Source organism: Neomonachus schauinslandi, chromosome 5 (assembly GCF_002201575.2).
Source record: "Neomonachus schauinslandi chromosome 5, ASM220157v2, whole genome shotgun sequence".
Taxonomy (NCBI): domain Eukaryota; kingdom Metazoa; phylum Chordata; class Mammalia; order Carnivora; family Phocidae; genus Neomonachus; species Neomonachus schauinslandi.
Window position 1 is genome coordinate 11,960,443 of NC_058407.1, and position 15,506 is coordinate 11,975,948.

The 15,506-nt window shown below is 49.0% G+C and overlaps 1 protein-coding gene across 2 annotated transcripts in view; it reads left to right on the forward strand.

Moving 5' to 3' along the window:
• Positions 1-2,979, forward strand: part of MYH9 (myosin heavy chain 9) — a 91,239-nt gene extending 88,260 nt beyond the window's left edge. For both annotated transcript variants that reach the window (XM_021687398.1, XM_044915335.1), the window contains 3 exons: positions 158-266; positions 367-539; positions 1,435-2,979. In XM_021687398.1, coding sequence (XP_021543073.1) covers positions 158-266; positions 367-539; positions 1,435-1,552 — 400 coding nt within the window. In that variant the 3' untranslated portion in view covers positions 1,553-2,979. The remainder of the gene's footprint in view (positions 1-157; positions 267-366; positions 540-1,434) is intronic.
• The last annotated feature ends 12,527 nt before the right edge of the window (positions 2,980-15,506 follow it).

Below are 15,506 nucleotides of genomic sequence, written 5' to 3' on the forward strand. Positions count from 1 at the left end.
TTGTGGGTGTTCAGTGGGGATGGCCCGCCGCCTCAGCCTCGGGGCCTCCCCGAGGGGCAGATGCCAGTGAGGCCCGAGGATGGGGGTGTCCAGCCGGTGGTGTGTGGCCAGACCCTCTGAAGGGGGGTCACTGAGCCGCCATGTCGGTACCCCGCAGGGAGCGCCAGGCGGCCTGCAAGCAGGTGCGTCGGGCCGAGAAGAAGCTGAAGGACGTGCTGCTGCAGGTGGATGATGAGCGGAGGAACGCCGAGCAGTTCAAGGACCAGGTGTGTGTGTGCGCGCGCGCGGGGCCGTGGGGCCGCGGGGCCTGGTGGGCCTCCCGCGCCGGGGTCCCTGACCAGGGCCTCTGGCCGCACGTCTCCGCAGGCCGACAAGGCGTCCACCCGACTGAAGCAGCTCAAGCGGCAGTTGGAGGAGGCCGAGGAGGAGGCCCAGCGGGCCAACGCCTCCCGCCGGAAGCTGCAGCGCGAGCTGGAGGACGCCACCGAGACCGCCGACGCCATGAACCGCGAGGTCAGCACCCTCAAGAACAAGCTCAGGTGAGCCCCGTCGCCTCCCCTGCCCGCGTTGCGCCGTTGTTTCTCCTCCCCAAAGTTCATGTGCTTGAAAAAGCACGTTTCAAACGAAGCTCCCAGAAGCTGGTTCCGTTTGTGCCCGTCGGTGGGCCCGGTGCCGTGCTGTCCTCTGCTGCTGGGCGGGCGCTCGCCCCCTGCGCCGGTCCCCGGCCTTCTGAATAAACGTTAAGTTCTTGGGCTCATTCGTTGCCATCTCGTCTGAAAAATCTGCTCGCGGGGCTGCTTCAGACCTGGGGAGAAGGTTTCCAGGCTCGAGGTGGCCCGGCCGGTCCCCGGCACGTTTGAGGGGCCTGGTCCGCGGTGGCCGAGTGCGGCCCGGCATCCTTCCCCGTCCGTGCCAGTGCCAGCAGGGAGGGCTGCTGTGCGTTTGTCGGGGAGCGTTAGTTACCGTTGAAGAAGGATCGAGTGGTGGAGGCAGAGGGTCTTTTTCTCCAAGGTTCTCACTTCTCTCCCTTAAGCATAAAAGCAACAAGAGCAGACATTCTAGTCCGTACTTAATATTAACGTGACGGGAAGAAGGTGTTGGTATTTGCGTACGGGTGGAGTTATTCTGTATCTCTTGGTTTCACCTGTTTTGTAGGAAGTTTGAGCGTTTGTGTGCAGGGTGGCATCTTGCAGAGGGTGACTGTCCGCTTCTGGGCCTTTCTCCCTTGCAGTCAGGCCCAGCTTCCGGATGTGTTTTCACCAGTGTTTTGGAGTGAAGTGAGAGGCTGTGGTCCCTGAGGCTCCCTGTTGCTCCCCCACCCCACCCTCCCCCAGGATGTTAGGGCCTGGTGTCCCTCTACAGATGGCCTTGAAGTGTGTGAGCTGCATTTGGCCACCCTGGCCGGCCCTGCTGACCCTGTGCCTCTGTCCCCAGGCGAGGGGACCTGCCGTTTGTTGTGCCCCGCCGGATGGCCCGCAAAGGTGCTGGCGACTGCTCAGACGAGGAGGTGGACGGCAAGGCGGACGGGGCTGAGGCCAAAGCTGCCGAGTAACGTCTCCTCCTGCTGCCCGGGACGACGGACAGGCCGACAGATGACTCCGCCTCCCCTTTCCAGCCCCCACAGCACCCCCCTCCACCTTCTTGGGACTGCCGTGACCGTGACCTCCCCACCCAGTCCCACCAGGCCAGGGGACCTCAGGCCTGTGCCTCCCCGCCCGCCGCCCCCAGGTCTTTCTGAGGGCGTTTGGCTTCCTCCGCTGCAGTCCCCTCCCGCACCCCTCCCACCCCCAGAACCTGATACCAAAGAGTCCGAGTCTTGGGCCCCTGGCCCGGGAACAGAGTGACCAGCAGGATCTTTGGCCCTCTCTTGCCGCACAGCACAAGATGGCGAGGCAAGGAGGGCAGGCCTCCGGGGATGGGCAAAGAGAGTTTTCTACGAATCTATTTTTCTCCAGACTAAGAAGTTTTGATAGCCCGACACCCCAAAAGAGTTGTCACCTTTCCCCACCTCCGCCACCAGCTCCCCCTCCTCCTTTGCTGTTGGCAATCACACACGGCGACCTCACGACCTCCGCCCCGTCGGCCCCCACTCCCGTGGGCCCTGGGCGATTGGGTGAGAGCAGGCCCCGGGACGCCCCCTCTGTGCCGGGCACAGAATGCAGGGGGCGGGGAAGGAGAGTCACTCCTCCCCACCCGCTCTGGGCGGCGCCACAGTGGTCCCCTTCCTGTTTCAGAGTGTCTCCAGTGCAATGAGCCCCTTCCCTCCTTTGCCAAGGGCAGCCGGCCCCTGCCCCTGCGGGGCTGCTGGGCCGAGCAGACAGGGCCTCAGGGCCAAGCGGGACAGGCCCGCTTGGGGACCAAATGTATTTAATGGTTAAGGGACTTGTCCCAAGTCTTGACAGCCAGAGCGTTGTGAAGGGCCGGTGGCCCTCCCACACGACCTTGTACCTACTCTAGGACTGGGGCCCGAGGGCAGATTTTCTGTACCGTGGACTCAGCGTGGTTTAAAAATCTGCCACCTGCACGGATGTGTTTGAAAGGAAAAAAACATTTTCTTTTCCTCCCCACTTCTTATAATAAATGATAAAATTCCAAGTCTTTATCACTGCCTTTCCTCTGGAACCACGTTTAGAAGAGAGTAGCTTGTCCTACACTGGTCTACACTGGTTGCTGAATTTACCTGTATTCCTAACTGTTTTGTATATGCTGCATTTAGACTTACTTATGGCAAAGAAGGCATTTTTTTTTTTTTTTAAAGAAAAACTGAACAAATCATGAAGATATATGAAAGCTACGTATGCCTAGAAAGCTCTGAATTCAGGTCCCAGTTGCTGTCACAAAGGAGTGAATGGAGCTCCCAGCCCTGCCCCTTTTTTATATAATAAAAGTGCCTTAGCATGTGTTACGGCCCTCACCACCACAGTACGCTGGTTTACAGATGTTGCCACTGAGCGCCGCAATAAACAGTACCATGTGCTACGAGCCTTGTCCGCTGGTGTCTGTCTGCCCGGGCGGGTGGCCTGCATGGGACTGCGTGTGGCTTCTGCCAAGGGCACCTACTTTGCATCTTTTTTTTTTTTTTTTTTTTTTTAAGATTTTATTTCTTTGAGAGGGGAGGAGAGCGAGCGAGAGCACAAGAGCAGGGGGAGGGAGAAGCAGGCTCCCCGGCTGAGCAGGGAGCCTGATGCAGGACTCCTTCCCAGGACGCTGGGATCATGACTTGAGCCAAAGGCAGACGCTTAACCGACTGAGCTTTTGTGCATCTCCTAGAAGCTTCCCGTAGTGCAGTGTGGCCGAGGCAAAGGCTGGGGGAGGGGTGGCAGTCGTGCAGGAAAGGTGAGCTAGAAAGGCAGGCTGGGCCGGGGCAAGGACACTAAGAGGGTCTCCTAGAAACCTCTGTTCAGTTACTCAGTACCCACTGTGCGCTTGAATGGGGTTAGGGACACAGACCTAGGTGCTGACTTCCAGGAGCGTCCGCAGTTGTCAGACAAAGCCTGCCCTCTGGAGGTTCATCCCGAGTTGAACATAAGCAGGACCAAGGGAGTCGGTGACCAGGCCTGTGGGTATTGGAGCAGGAGGCCACCAAACTTTTGATCCTTCATTGGTTCTTTTAACAGAGGCTGAGGGAGACCTGGCCCCTTGCGGGGCACCTGGAGTACAAGGACAAGGAATACAAGATGTCCCTGCAGCTGCAAGAGGGAGGGAGTGAGGGGGAAAGGCATTCCTTAGAGAAGGGCTATGGCGTGGACCCCAGCAGCCCATCTGCGCACTGCCGGGGTCCTGGGACCACTGTGTGGCCGGCTTGGCTGCTACGGAAAGCTGTGAGCTTCAGGCAGCGGGTCCCCGGGCCTCCATCCACCCACTCCTTCAGCCTCTGGGCAGGTGCAGGTGCGCTCGCGGGCCCCTGGGAGGGAGCCGCAGGTGACAGGTGGGGGTAGCCAGGCACCAGAGGACTTTGGGTGCTTCTGCTCCCTTTCTTAGGGGCTCCAGGGGAGAACTCCTTGCCTCTCCAGCTGCCGCGACTCCAGCCGTCCCTCCGATCTCTGCCTCTGCCTTCACATGGCCGCCTCCCCCACAACTCCCTGTTGTTTCTCTTCTGGGTGTCTCTTGTAAGGACCCTAGTCATTGGATTTAGGGCCCACCCAGATATTCTGTGATGATCTCAAGATCTTTCACTTAGAGGATTTGCAAAGCCATAAGGCCTTTCCGCATAAATTCACAGTTATGGGGTGCAGAGATGAGGTCATGGGCATGTCTTTTGAGGGACCACCATTCAGCCCACTGCAGTACTCCGCAAATATCCATCCACCCCTTCAGATCCATGACTCGACTCTGTACTTCATGCAGGGCAAGTGCTGGACCGGGGACCCGCCCTGCCCACTACGGATGGGCAGTCCCAGGGTCGCCTGACCCACCCACCACACAGAGAGGGAAAGAAGTTCACAGCATATGTTTTGAAAAGAAACAGGGAGGGAGTGGTCAGAAAGAACAGGGCAGAGGCGAGGAAGCCATGATCAGGTAGGTCTCTTCCTGCAGAAAAGCAAAGTGATGAGGAAAAGCTGCTCCTTCCTGCAGGTGAAACTTCCACATCTGGGGGCTCTGGAGGGGATCCTGGCACAGTGGGAGGTTGGGAGGGGCCTCCAAGGTCCTGTCTCTCTTTAGAGCCTGATCACTCAGCCACAGAAAGGAAAGAACTATTTGTATAGGCAACAACTTGGATGAGGCTCAAGCACATTACACTGGGGTGTATTTTTTAAAAGCCAGTCTTAAAGGGTTACAGACCGTATCAAATATTCTCAAAATGCCAAAATTAAAGAGATGGAAAGCAGGTCACTGGTTGCCAGGAGTTAGGGAAGTGTGTGACCCTAAAAGGTTAGTGCCAGGGAGTTTGCTTGCAGGGACAGAACAGTCTGGAGTGTCGTGAGGGTCCCGTGAATCGACGGGTCCTAGGACTCTCATATGGACGTAACAGTGAGTGTGGGCAAAAACTAGGGAGATTTGAGTGACGTCTGTCATCCAGTTCCTTGAACCCAGCTCCGTGGCCTTGCTTTGAGAATGACCATAGTTAAGGAAGGTGTCACCACTGGGGAAATGGGGTGAAAGGTACACAGGACTGTACTTTTTTGTCTTGTTGAGTCTACAGTTTGTGGGGTTTTGTTTTTGTTTTTTTTAAAGTCTGATTCAAGAGCTGAATGGTAATGGTGATGAGGGGGGGGGATCGGTGGGCAAAAGTAGGGAAGCCACGGCCAGCTTCATGATCTGGGGAAAACGACTTCATTCTCAAACGTCTGTATGTGTCCTGGTCTGTACGTGGAGGTGATCGAGACAGCAGGCAACCCCTTGAGGGGGTGCTGGGAAGACGGAAAGAGGTCACGCAGACGCCGTGACTGCTCAGTGCCTGCCCTACGTCGTGAACGCTCAGGGAAATAGCAATTATTTTTTTTAATTTATTTTTTTTTTAGATTTTATTAATTTATTAGAGAACATAAGCAAGGGGGCAGGGGCAGAGGGAGAGGGAGAAGTAGACTCCCCACCGAGCAGGGAGCCCAGACGTGGGGCTCGATCCCAGGACCCCGAGATCACGATCTGAGCTGAAGGCAGACGCCCAACCGTCAACGGAGTCACCCGGGCGCCCCGGAAATAGCAATTCTTGTTAACTGAGCACCTACTGTGTGCCGAGCACAGTCCTTACCTTGCCTCTCTTCATCCCCTCCGTACCACTGTCAGGTATGTACGCTTCCCAAAAACAAGGAAACCAAGGTGCAGTGAGAAACGGGGCGACATAGTCAAACAGGGTTGCGTGATGCCCCATAGTCTCCACCGCTCATGGAAGGAGCACCTGGACACAGTGGAGTTTGGGCCCCACTTGTCTGACCTCCTGGAGGTGGGGAGCTGTGTCGGGAGCATCCGACACCTGCGCCAGTTGCCGTGGGCCATTGTGGGCGCAGCCAGACCCAGACCCCCCGCGGACACCAGGGACTCGGACCGCTGGGCTGGCCCCCGGCCGGCTGAGACCAGGCAGCCAGTTCTCGTGGTGGTTGAAGTTATGTGACTGTCTCCAGCCAACAGGGAGAACTTGGGGATGAAACCTACATTTTTGGAATACTTGAGGGTTTAAGGATTTCTCTCCCTCTGGGCTGTCTAGCTATTTCCCCAGCAAAATGAGTTTATGTGGGAACAGCAGAGGAATTGCAGTTCGGGACAAACTGTGGGGAACCCCAAGCAAGTCCCGAGAGACAAAGGGAAGGTAGCTTTTACTACCTTTTAAGAGGAAACCGGGGAGGGTTGCTGGGAATACAGGTTCAGTGGGGGAGGAGAGGAACTGAAGCTTGTGGCGGTTTCTCACTGGCCTGCAGTGGCGGGGAGTGGGTTGCGGCGGGGCAGGGAGGGATCGTCCTTCTTTTTCTTAGAAGCAGAGGATGAAATCCCTGCATGAACAGCATCCTCCCTCATCAAGAGAGTTCCGAGCTGCTGCTTCCCCCTGGAAGGGCGGGCAGAGGGACCTGCAGAGAGCGCCCCCTGCAGGACTCCCCTCCACCTTCCTGGCGTCTCTGTCCCACAACGGGGACAGTGCGGGAGCCAGAGAAGAAAACAAGGAACACCAACCCCGGTTCCCCAGGTTTTGGGCAAGCGGTGTCAGCCATCTGAACCACAGGTTTCTCTTCTGTGAGATGAGAAGAAATGTTTTGGTGGGACGCCTGGGTGGCTCAGTCGGTTGGGCATCTGCCTTCAGCTCCAGTCATGATCCCAGGGTCCTGGCATCGAGCCCCGCATTGGGCTCCCTGCTCAGCGGAGAGCCGACTTCTCCCTCTCCTCCTTGCTCGCTGTCTCTGTCTGTCTCTCTCTCAAATAAATAAATTAAAAAAAAAAATGTTTTCCTCCCAGGGCTGTGGTAGCAAATACCATCATGCATGAAAATGCTTTGCAAAGCTTTAGTAAAGGGGTCGGGTGCTATTATTTTTTTTCCACGAAAGTCGGGCTTTCTAAGGATTTATGATTTGTTGTTTCTTATTTTGTTTTTATGCAAGTGTAGTTAATATCCAGTGTCATATTCGTTTCAGGTGCACAATATGAGCAAACAATTCTTCATATTTCTCAGCGCTTGTCAAGATAAGTGTACTCTTTGAAAAAATTAATTAGTGAACTTTAGAAGTTCGAATTGCAGTATAGTCAACATGCAGTGTTAGTTTCTGGTGTACAGTATAGGGATTCAACAGTTCTGTACACTACTCAGTGCCCATCACAAGTGCGCTCCTCACCCCCAGCCCCTGCTCTCCCCATCCGCCCACCCGCCTCCCCTCTTCAACCACCAGTGTTTTCTCTGTGTTTAAGAGTCTGACTTAAATAAAAACTTGAAACATTAAAAAAAAAGTCTGTTTTTTGTTTGTCTCTTTTTTTCTTTGTTTATCTGTTTTCTTTCTTAAATTCCACATATGAGTGAAATCATATGGCATTTGTCTTTCTCCGACTGATTATGCTTAGCATCATACCCTCTAGATCCATCCATGTCATTGTTTGTTGTTCACCCTTTTAACCATTTTTTTAATTAAAAAAATTTTTTTTAAAGATCCTTTCATCCATTTGAGAGAGAGAGCGCGTGATCAGGGGGAGGGGCAGAGGGAATCGCCAACCAGACTCCCCTCTGAACCGGAGGCGGGCTCGATCTCACTACCCCTGGTCACCCCTGGCAACCAGGGCTGTGCTTTCTGTCTTTATGAGTTTGACTACTTTAGGGTGCTAAGTACCTCATTGGGATAGAATTGTCCAGCATTTTTCATTTTTGTGACTGGCTTTTTTCCCCCCATTTTTTTATTGGGGTACAATATGCACAACACCACATTCCCATTGTAACCATTGTTAAGGATACACTTCAGTAGTATTAAACGCTTTCACAATGTTGTGTGTCCAGCACCACCATTGTTGTTTTTCTTTTATTGTTGTTGGGTTTTTTTTAAAGTTTATTTTTTTTTTAGTAATCTCTACTCCTGATGTGGGGCTTGCACTCAATGACCCCGAGATCAAGAGTCACACACTCCACGGACTGAGCCAGCCAGGCGCCCCTCTTTTTTGTAATACATGTGCCTGATTTGGGCTTTGATTGCCAGTGCATCCACTTTGAAAGAGGGCCATCTCCATAAACACTGTGCTAGCTAAGGAGCCAGGCTGCGCCCCCCCTCGCCCCACGAGGCTCCTTTGTTTTAGAAATCTTGGTTGAATTCCATAACTGACTACTTAGGCCACTTGTTTTTTTCTCTTCCCCAGCTTTATATTCACCAATAAAGAGTGAGCCCACAAAACCCTAGGCTCCCACCCTCAACCCCCATAAAAGCAGAACCCCAGGCTGTGGTGTGCGCACTCTCCCTCTCCATGAACTTCTGGTGGGTCCCAGGCGTGCTGTGTAATTTCCAGGTCTTGTATGTAATAAGTCTTCCTTCTCTTCAGTTCCTGATGGCTATTACTGAAGGGCATCTTGCAGTGAGCAAGAGAACCACGAGGGCCCTTCCAGCCACGCCCTTGGTGATCAAGGAGCTGAGACCCACACTGAACACCCCTCCGTCCCCATCGCTCTTTTTATCTTGTAAAATTGAAGCTCTGTCCCCAGCAAACACTCACTCCTCTCTCCCCTCCCCACAACCCTCCCCGCACCCACCATCTACTTTCTGTATTTACGAATATGACCAAGTAACTCCTATAAGTGGAATCATGCAGCATCTTTTTGTGACTGGCTTATTTAACTGAGCATCATGTCTTCAGTGTTCGTCCATGTTGTAGCAGGTATTAGAATTTCCTTCCTTTTTAAGGCCAAATAATATTCCACTGTAGGGATGGACCATATTTTTCTTATCCAATCATCCATTGAGGGTTGCTGGGGTGGCTTCTACCATTTGGCTATTGTGATAGTGCTGCTATTGTTACAGGATTTTTGCTCTTCCCTTAGTGCTCGTGGTTCTTGGTCACGCCGCTTCGAAGAAGGAAGAGGTAGACCAGATGAAGAGTGGTGGGCAGCAAGGTGAAGTTTATTGAGCAATAGGACAAAACTCCCAGAGAGGGAGGAGACCCCAGAGGGTTTGCCATTTTGGTGTTTCAATCTAGGGGTTTGTGTGCGTGTGTGTGTGTGTGTGTGTGTATTTATTTATTGTGTGTTCAAGCTGCTAAGATTAAATAGATTTATTTGTAAGTTTCAAAAAAAAAAAAAAAAGATGGGGGCACCTGGGTGGCTCAGTCAGCTAAGTGTAGGACTCTTGATTTCGGCTTAGGTCATGATCTCAGGGCTGTGAGATCGAGCCCTGCATCAGGCTCCACACTCAGCAGGGAGTCTGCTTGAGATTCTCTTTCTCCCTCTCCCTCTGCCCCTCCACGTGAGTGCTCTCTCTCTCTCTCAAATAAACAAATCTTAAAAAAAAAAAAAAAAGATGAACCTTAACATCAGAAGTATACTGATGTAAAACTAGAATGACAGATTTTCTTGGATTATTGGTCCGCTTTCATTAAGAAATTGAAAAAAGATTTTTATTTATCTTTTAAAGAATCCTCCTGGGGAACCAAAGTTTTGTGTGTTATCAGAATGATTTCCTGGGCTTCATGTTGTCTTTATCAGGTCTTTGATTACTTAAGAAAACCAAACCTTCTCAATATTAAAAGAGCTAAGGGTTAGTTCACAACTATGTTACCTTCTGTGTTTGCCTTTAAGAACTTTTTTGTCACTTTGATTAAATAGATAATCAAGTATTATAATGATCTATGTACTATTTAATCAAATATTCAAATCTTTTGACATTTTTGACAAGCTTTCCAAAATCAAATTAGAAATAAAGTATTTTTTTAAAAGATTTTATTTATTTATTTGACATAGAGAGACAGCGAGAGAGGGAACACAAGCAGGGGGAGTGGGGAGAGGGAGAAGCAGGCTCCCCGTTGAGCAGGGAGCCCGATGTGGGGCTCGATCTCAGCACCCCGAGATCATGACCTGAGCTACCCAGGTGGCCCCGAAATAAAGTCTTTCTGACCTAAACGAACTTTGATATTTTAAAGAGGGTCCCTGGAAAATCTCAAAGGATTTGTCTCTCACCCTGTGAGAGATGTTAAGCTAATTAAGTTTACTCAAATAAACAGCATGGGAAGTGTTGTCAAGTAAGTGATGATAACCTTCTTTCATTCAGTTGTATTTGTATGGATATATGCTATTAATATAAGTATTTCAGAATTGTATGAAGTTCAGAGAAATTTGTCAGTACTCTTGATGTTCATGATGTGCTCAGCATCATGTAATCAGTCACAATTATGGTTATTATGTTGAAGTATCGTATGTCACTGAAATAAAGTTCCTTGTCAGTTACATTAGAATGACCTCTCATCAGATTTTTATCCATGGCCATTTTACAGTCTTTAGTCATTCACAGACAAAGACTTGTTTTTACTCCTGATCCTCCTCTGAAAGTGTTTGCAATCAGCTACAGGTGAGAATGCCCAATGAAGCCATCGCTTAAATAACTTTGAGACCATACGAGTGGACTAATTTTCCAAACAATGAAGTTGATGGGGTCATAAAACTGCTAATCAAAGATCAACCAGAACAAGAATTAATTACATGTGTTTCCTTTTAAACTGTCTATAATTTACAGCAACTTGGTAAAGTATACTTTTGTGAAAAGAAATGAAACAATTAGTTTTTCTCCCTCCCTGGTCCTTCCAGAGCTCAGAACCTCTTACTATTTTTGTTTTCATGGCAATATAGTTATTTGCCTAAGTCCAATAAAAATCTGTTTTCCTTGTAACAGGAACTAATTGAAGACGTTGGTTATATTGCTAAAGCTTTGACTCAACTGTCATACTTGAGAATGATGTATATAATTAGATATGACCAGACAGTTTTAAGAAACAAAGATGGTCTTCATGCAGCCAGTGCTAATAAAACTCTATTGAGGAAAAAATTGGCCTGGTAATTGGCTTGCAGGTTTCCCAGCCTTATAGGTGAGTAAGGAATGTCACTTCCTAGGAGACCCAGGAATCTTAAAATATTTTGGGAATCCCAGGAAGAGAGGAATTCAGTCAAATCTATAGGTACTGAAGGCAAAATCTAGTAGCAAGTTCCTGGCTTGGCTTCCTAGCCATGAGAAGCTTTTAAATCTAATTTGAGAGTCCTCATTAAAAGTTCCAGCAAGGCAACCTTAAAAATTTTAGTCTATATGGTCAACGCTGTTCTTGCTGCACTTGTGTAAATAATCAGGCCAAAGTTAATGAGACTAGGCTTATTTTGCAAACAAAACACTTTAACTTTGATAGAAATGGGAGTGACTATAGAGAGAAAAGTAATGTTTCAGCAGCTAATTGTATCCACATTGGGGGTCCTAATTTCGACTCTTGTTCATCGAGTTTAAGGTTTTGTTATCTACCTATAAATTGGACTGGATCCTGAATTCTTCTGGCTTCCTCCAATATCTAGCTATAATTCTCTAAATTAACATTTCCAATTTTTCTCCCACCCTTCTGCCTTGGAAGCAGTGAGAACCAAAACTGTCCTTTTCTGGAAGCCCTGCAAGCTGAGGATAGCTGATTTGATTTAAATATCTGAGAAATTGCCCCAGCAGATCACAACCTTCGCCTGTAGCCGTGTGGGCCACCATGGAAGTTCACAGGAACACGTGGTGACCCCACAGAGACATTCAAACTGCAAACCAGGAAAATCTGTCAGATTGTTGCTGCCTGTCCTCACTCCACCATCTCAAAGCTTTGAACCCAACATCTAGAAATCTTAACTGACTGCCATCTGGGCTCAAAACGGAGTTTAGAGTTTGTTCTAAACATTAATCTTTGTTCTTCTTTTGTCTCTAGAAAAATGTCTGTTCTTAAATGCCTGACTGCTCATACCATAGAAAAGCCTAATGTAGGTGGATATCTACTCCCACCTAGACTACACATCCTGAAATGAGACACAACTGTTTGACAGGACTGACCTCTTCCCAGGACTGAGATTGGTTCTGTGGGTTGTAGGAGAGTCTACCAACTCGGGGTTTGGACTATGAGACTTGGGAAAGTTTCGCATGGGGGAATGACAGGGTTCAGGACATGCTACCCCAGAATATGGTACCTTGGCATGTTGAATATTATAAATTGAAGGAATTTAAGAAATAGCACATGCAGGAAGGACTATTTGAATTTCCCCTGAGGAAGGCCACAAGACCCTCAAATGAGAAGTGCCCTCCCTGTATCTGGAGGGAAGGAGCATGCTTCTCTCCAAAGGTGGGGGACACCAAGAAGACTCTGTTTTCCTCCGTTTACTATTCTCAGCTCATACTCCTTTTGTTCCTATCCTATTTTTCATTGTTGTCGCTCTACTTTTGATGAAACCTAGGATAAAAATCAGGTTTTAACCGTTTCTTTGGTCTTCATTTCCTTCTGAAGCCTCCTAGAGCACATAAAATTTGTATTAAATAAATTTGTGTGCTCTCTTTCATTAATTTGTCTTCTGTTATAGAGAACTTAGAAAGGTAGAAGGAAATGGAATTTTCTCCCCTATAATAAAGAGCCAGATGACTTCCAAAAAAAGCTTTTAAATACTCTGCTTTCTGGAGGCTTATTTATATTGACTGTCCCCTTGAGGAAGAAAGAGAAAAACCTGAAAACAGATCTTTTTTTTTTTTTTTAAGATTTTATTTATTTAATTGACACAGAGAGAGAGACAGCGAGAGAGGGAACACAAGCAGGGGGAGTGGGAGAGGGAGAAGCAGGCCTCCCGTGGAGCAGGGAGCCCGATGCGGGGCTCGATCCCAGGACCCTGGGATCATGACCTGAGCCGAAGGCAGTCGCTTAACCAACTGAGCCACCCAGGCGCCCCTGAAAACAGATCTTTTAATGGAGCATTGAGTATTGTTTTTCTCGAATCTTATTCTGAGATAAACAGAAGCCAAGAATTACTTAATCTGAGCATCGACTGACATGTATAAAGCTCAGGTAGGAGCAAATACTCTTAAGAATATTTATAATATTAAGGCTGAAGTTACCATGAACATGTCAAAACTTATTTGTATTGGAATTTTGCAAAGTTCTGAGGATTTACCTTCTTCAAGGGCCTCAGTAATCTTCAAAGACATGATAACTGTACCTCATCAGTTCTCTTCAGATTTTAGGCTCAAGAACAACAATCTAGGGGGTTTGTTTTTGTTTTTGTTTTTTTTTAAATTTTATTTATTTATTTGACAGAGACACAGTGAGAGAGGGAACACAAGCAGGGGGAGTGGGAGAGGGAGAAACAGACTTCCCGCGGAGCAGGGAGCCCGATGTGGGGCTCGATCCCAGGACCCTGGGATCATGACCTGAGCCGAAGGCAGACGCTTAACGACTGAGCCACCCAGGCGCCCCCAATCTAGGAGTTTTTAAGCTCTTTTGAGGAACTTTTTTTTTGTTTTTTAAGATTTTATTTATTTATTTGACAGAGAGAGACACAGAGAGAGAGGGAACACAAGCAGGGGGAGTGGGAGAGGGAGAAGCAGGCCTCCCGTGGAGCAGGGAGCCCGATGCGGACTATCTTAAGCATCCTGAGTGTGGGCGCCTTGGGGACCGGCTGTCAAGGTGTGCGATTCAGGGCTTTGATCACCTGTCTACCTCTCAGGTAATTGTTCATGTATTGCTGGTCTTTTGGGCTGACATCTGGAGACTAACTACCTCAAACTGTGATAGTGACCAATGTTTTATGGTTCATTGTTTTGTTTCAGGATGTTTTGCAGAAGTCCCTCCTGCAGAGGCTGCTCAACAGGATGCTATTATAGTCTTGTCTAAGCTTAAAACAGGATGCTGGTGTGGGTTCATCTTAGCTGTCCTGGCTCCCTGTTTTCTTGCTGGAGATCCTGGCCCTGAATACCTAAGTGTCTGATTAACCTCATACACTATGAACATGGGAGTATAAATATCTCTTTCAGACTCTTCTTTCTTTCTTTCTTTTTTTTTTTTTTAGTGGCTGGGGGAAGGGGCAGAGGGAGAGGGAGGGACAGAATCTTAAGCAGGATCCACACCCAGCACAGAGCCTGACATGGGGCTCGATCCCACAATGCTGAGACCACAACCCGAGCCAAAACCAGGGGTCCGATGCTCAACCAACTGAGCCACCCAGGCTCGAGACTCTACTTTCAATTATTTTGAAATGATAATTTATCATTTCAAATAAGAATATTTGAGACTCTACTTTCAATTATTTTGAAGTAATTGAAATAGAGACTCGAGGCTCTATTTCAATACAGTCTCTATTGAAAGAGACTCTACTTTCAATTATTTTGTGTATATACACAGAAGTAGAATTGCTGAGTCATATGGTAATTCTATATTTAACTTTTTGAGGAAACACCATGCTGTTTTCCACAGCAACTAGATGCAATTATTTTTCAGGCCATACTTTAGCACAGGAGGAACTCCAGACAAGAATCTCTCTGATCTCCTGACTGCTGGGAGCGGAGGTTGATGGTGCCCTCGGCACATGCCTCAGAGCTGTCTGGTGGAGTGGCTCTCCCAGCTCCATCCCCTGACGCCCGCCACTCCTTACCCGCCCTGTTTTGGGATCTGCTGAACTTGAAGCTGTTTCCTCTGGGCTGAAGCTTATTTGCAACATCCTTAGTACTTAGCAGACTGCCTTTCAACTTGAAATCGTTCATGTAAATCAATTATTCCATTACCTGTTTTAAACTGGAACCCAAGGGCCGCCTGGGTGGCTCAGTTAGTTAAGCGTCTGCCTTCGGCTCAGGTCATGATCTCAGGGTCCTGGGATCGAGCCCCGTGTCCGGCTCCCTGCTCCGCGGGAAGCCTGCTTCTCCCTCTCCCACTCCCCCTGCTTGTGTTCTCGCTCTCGCTGTGTCTCTCTCTGTCAAATAAATAAATAAAATCTTAAAAAAACCCCAAAAAAAACCTGGAAACCAAAAGCCACTTTGTTCACTCTAAGAATATGTGCAATTCTCTTAAACCTCATACATACATTAAAATTAAACATATATCTGCCTTGGCTTCAACATAAAAAAAATGAAGATGATGGGTTTGATCTTGTCATCTTGATACTTAGTTCTGAGCCTTCCTGAAGCTGACAATTGCTACTCTGGGAAGGATTTGACCACCGATCTGAGCAAAGACAAATAGCGTTGTCCACTGTGATGTTGGCAGCCTGGTCGCCAAGTGACCCCGCCCCGTGGCTCCCAGCCACGTCCCACGAGTGACCAGGCGCCGTCAGCGTGGATGCAATCCCCTTAGATGTCTGTCTCCGCCAGCCACTCTGATGACTTCAGAAGTCCCCACTGTCCTATGTCCAGTTCCCAGCCACCCCCCACTGTCCCTAGCCAAAGGGAGACCCAGGAGGTGGGGTCCCTGCTCTGAAACACAAGTCATAAGGTCCAGCATGTGAGCCAAGCCCACGTGCCCCTGGGATGGAGAGACTGGGTGGGGGTGCTGGTTGTGTGCCCCCGGCTGCTGACTCCCCCAGCCTCCACCTGATGATGCTGAGGCGTCTGCCAGACTCCTCCCTCAGCAAT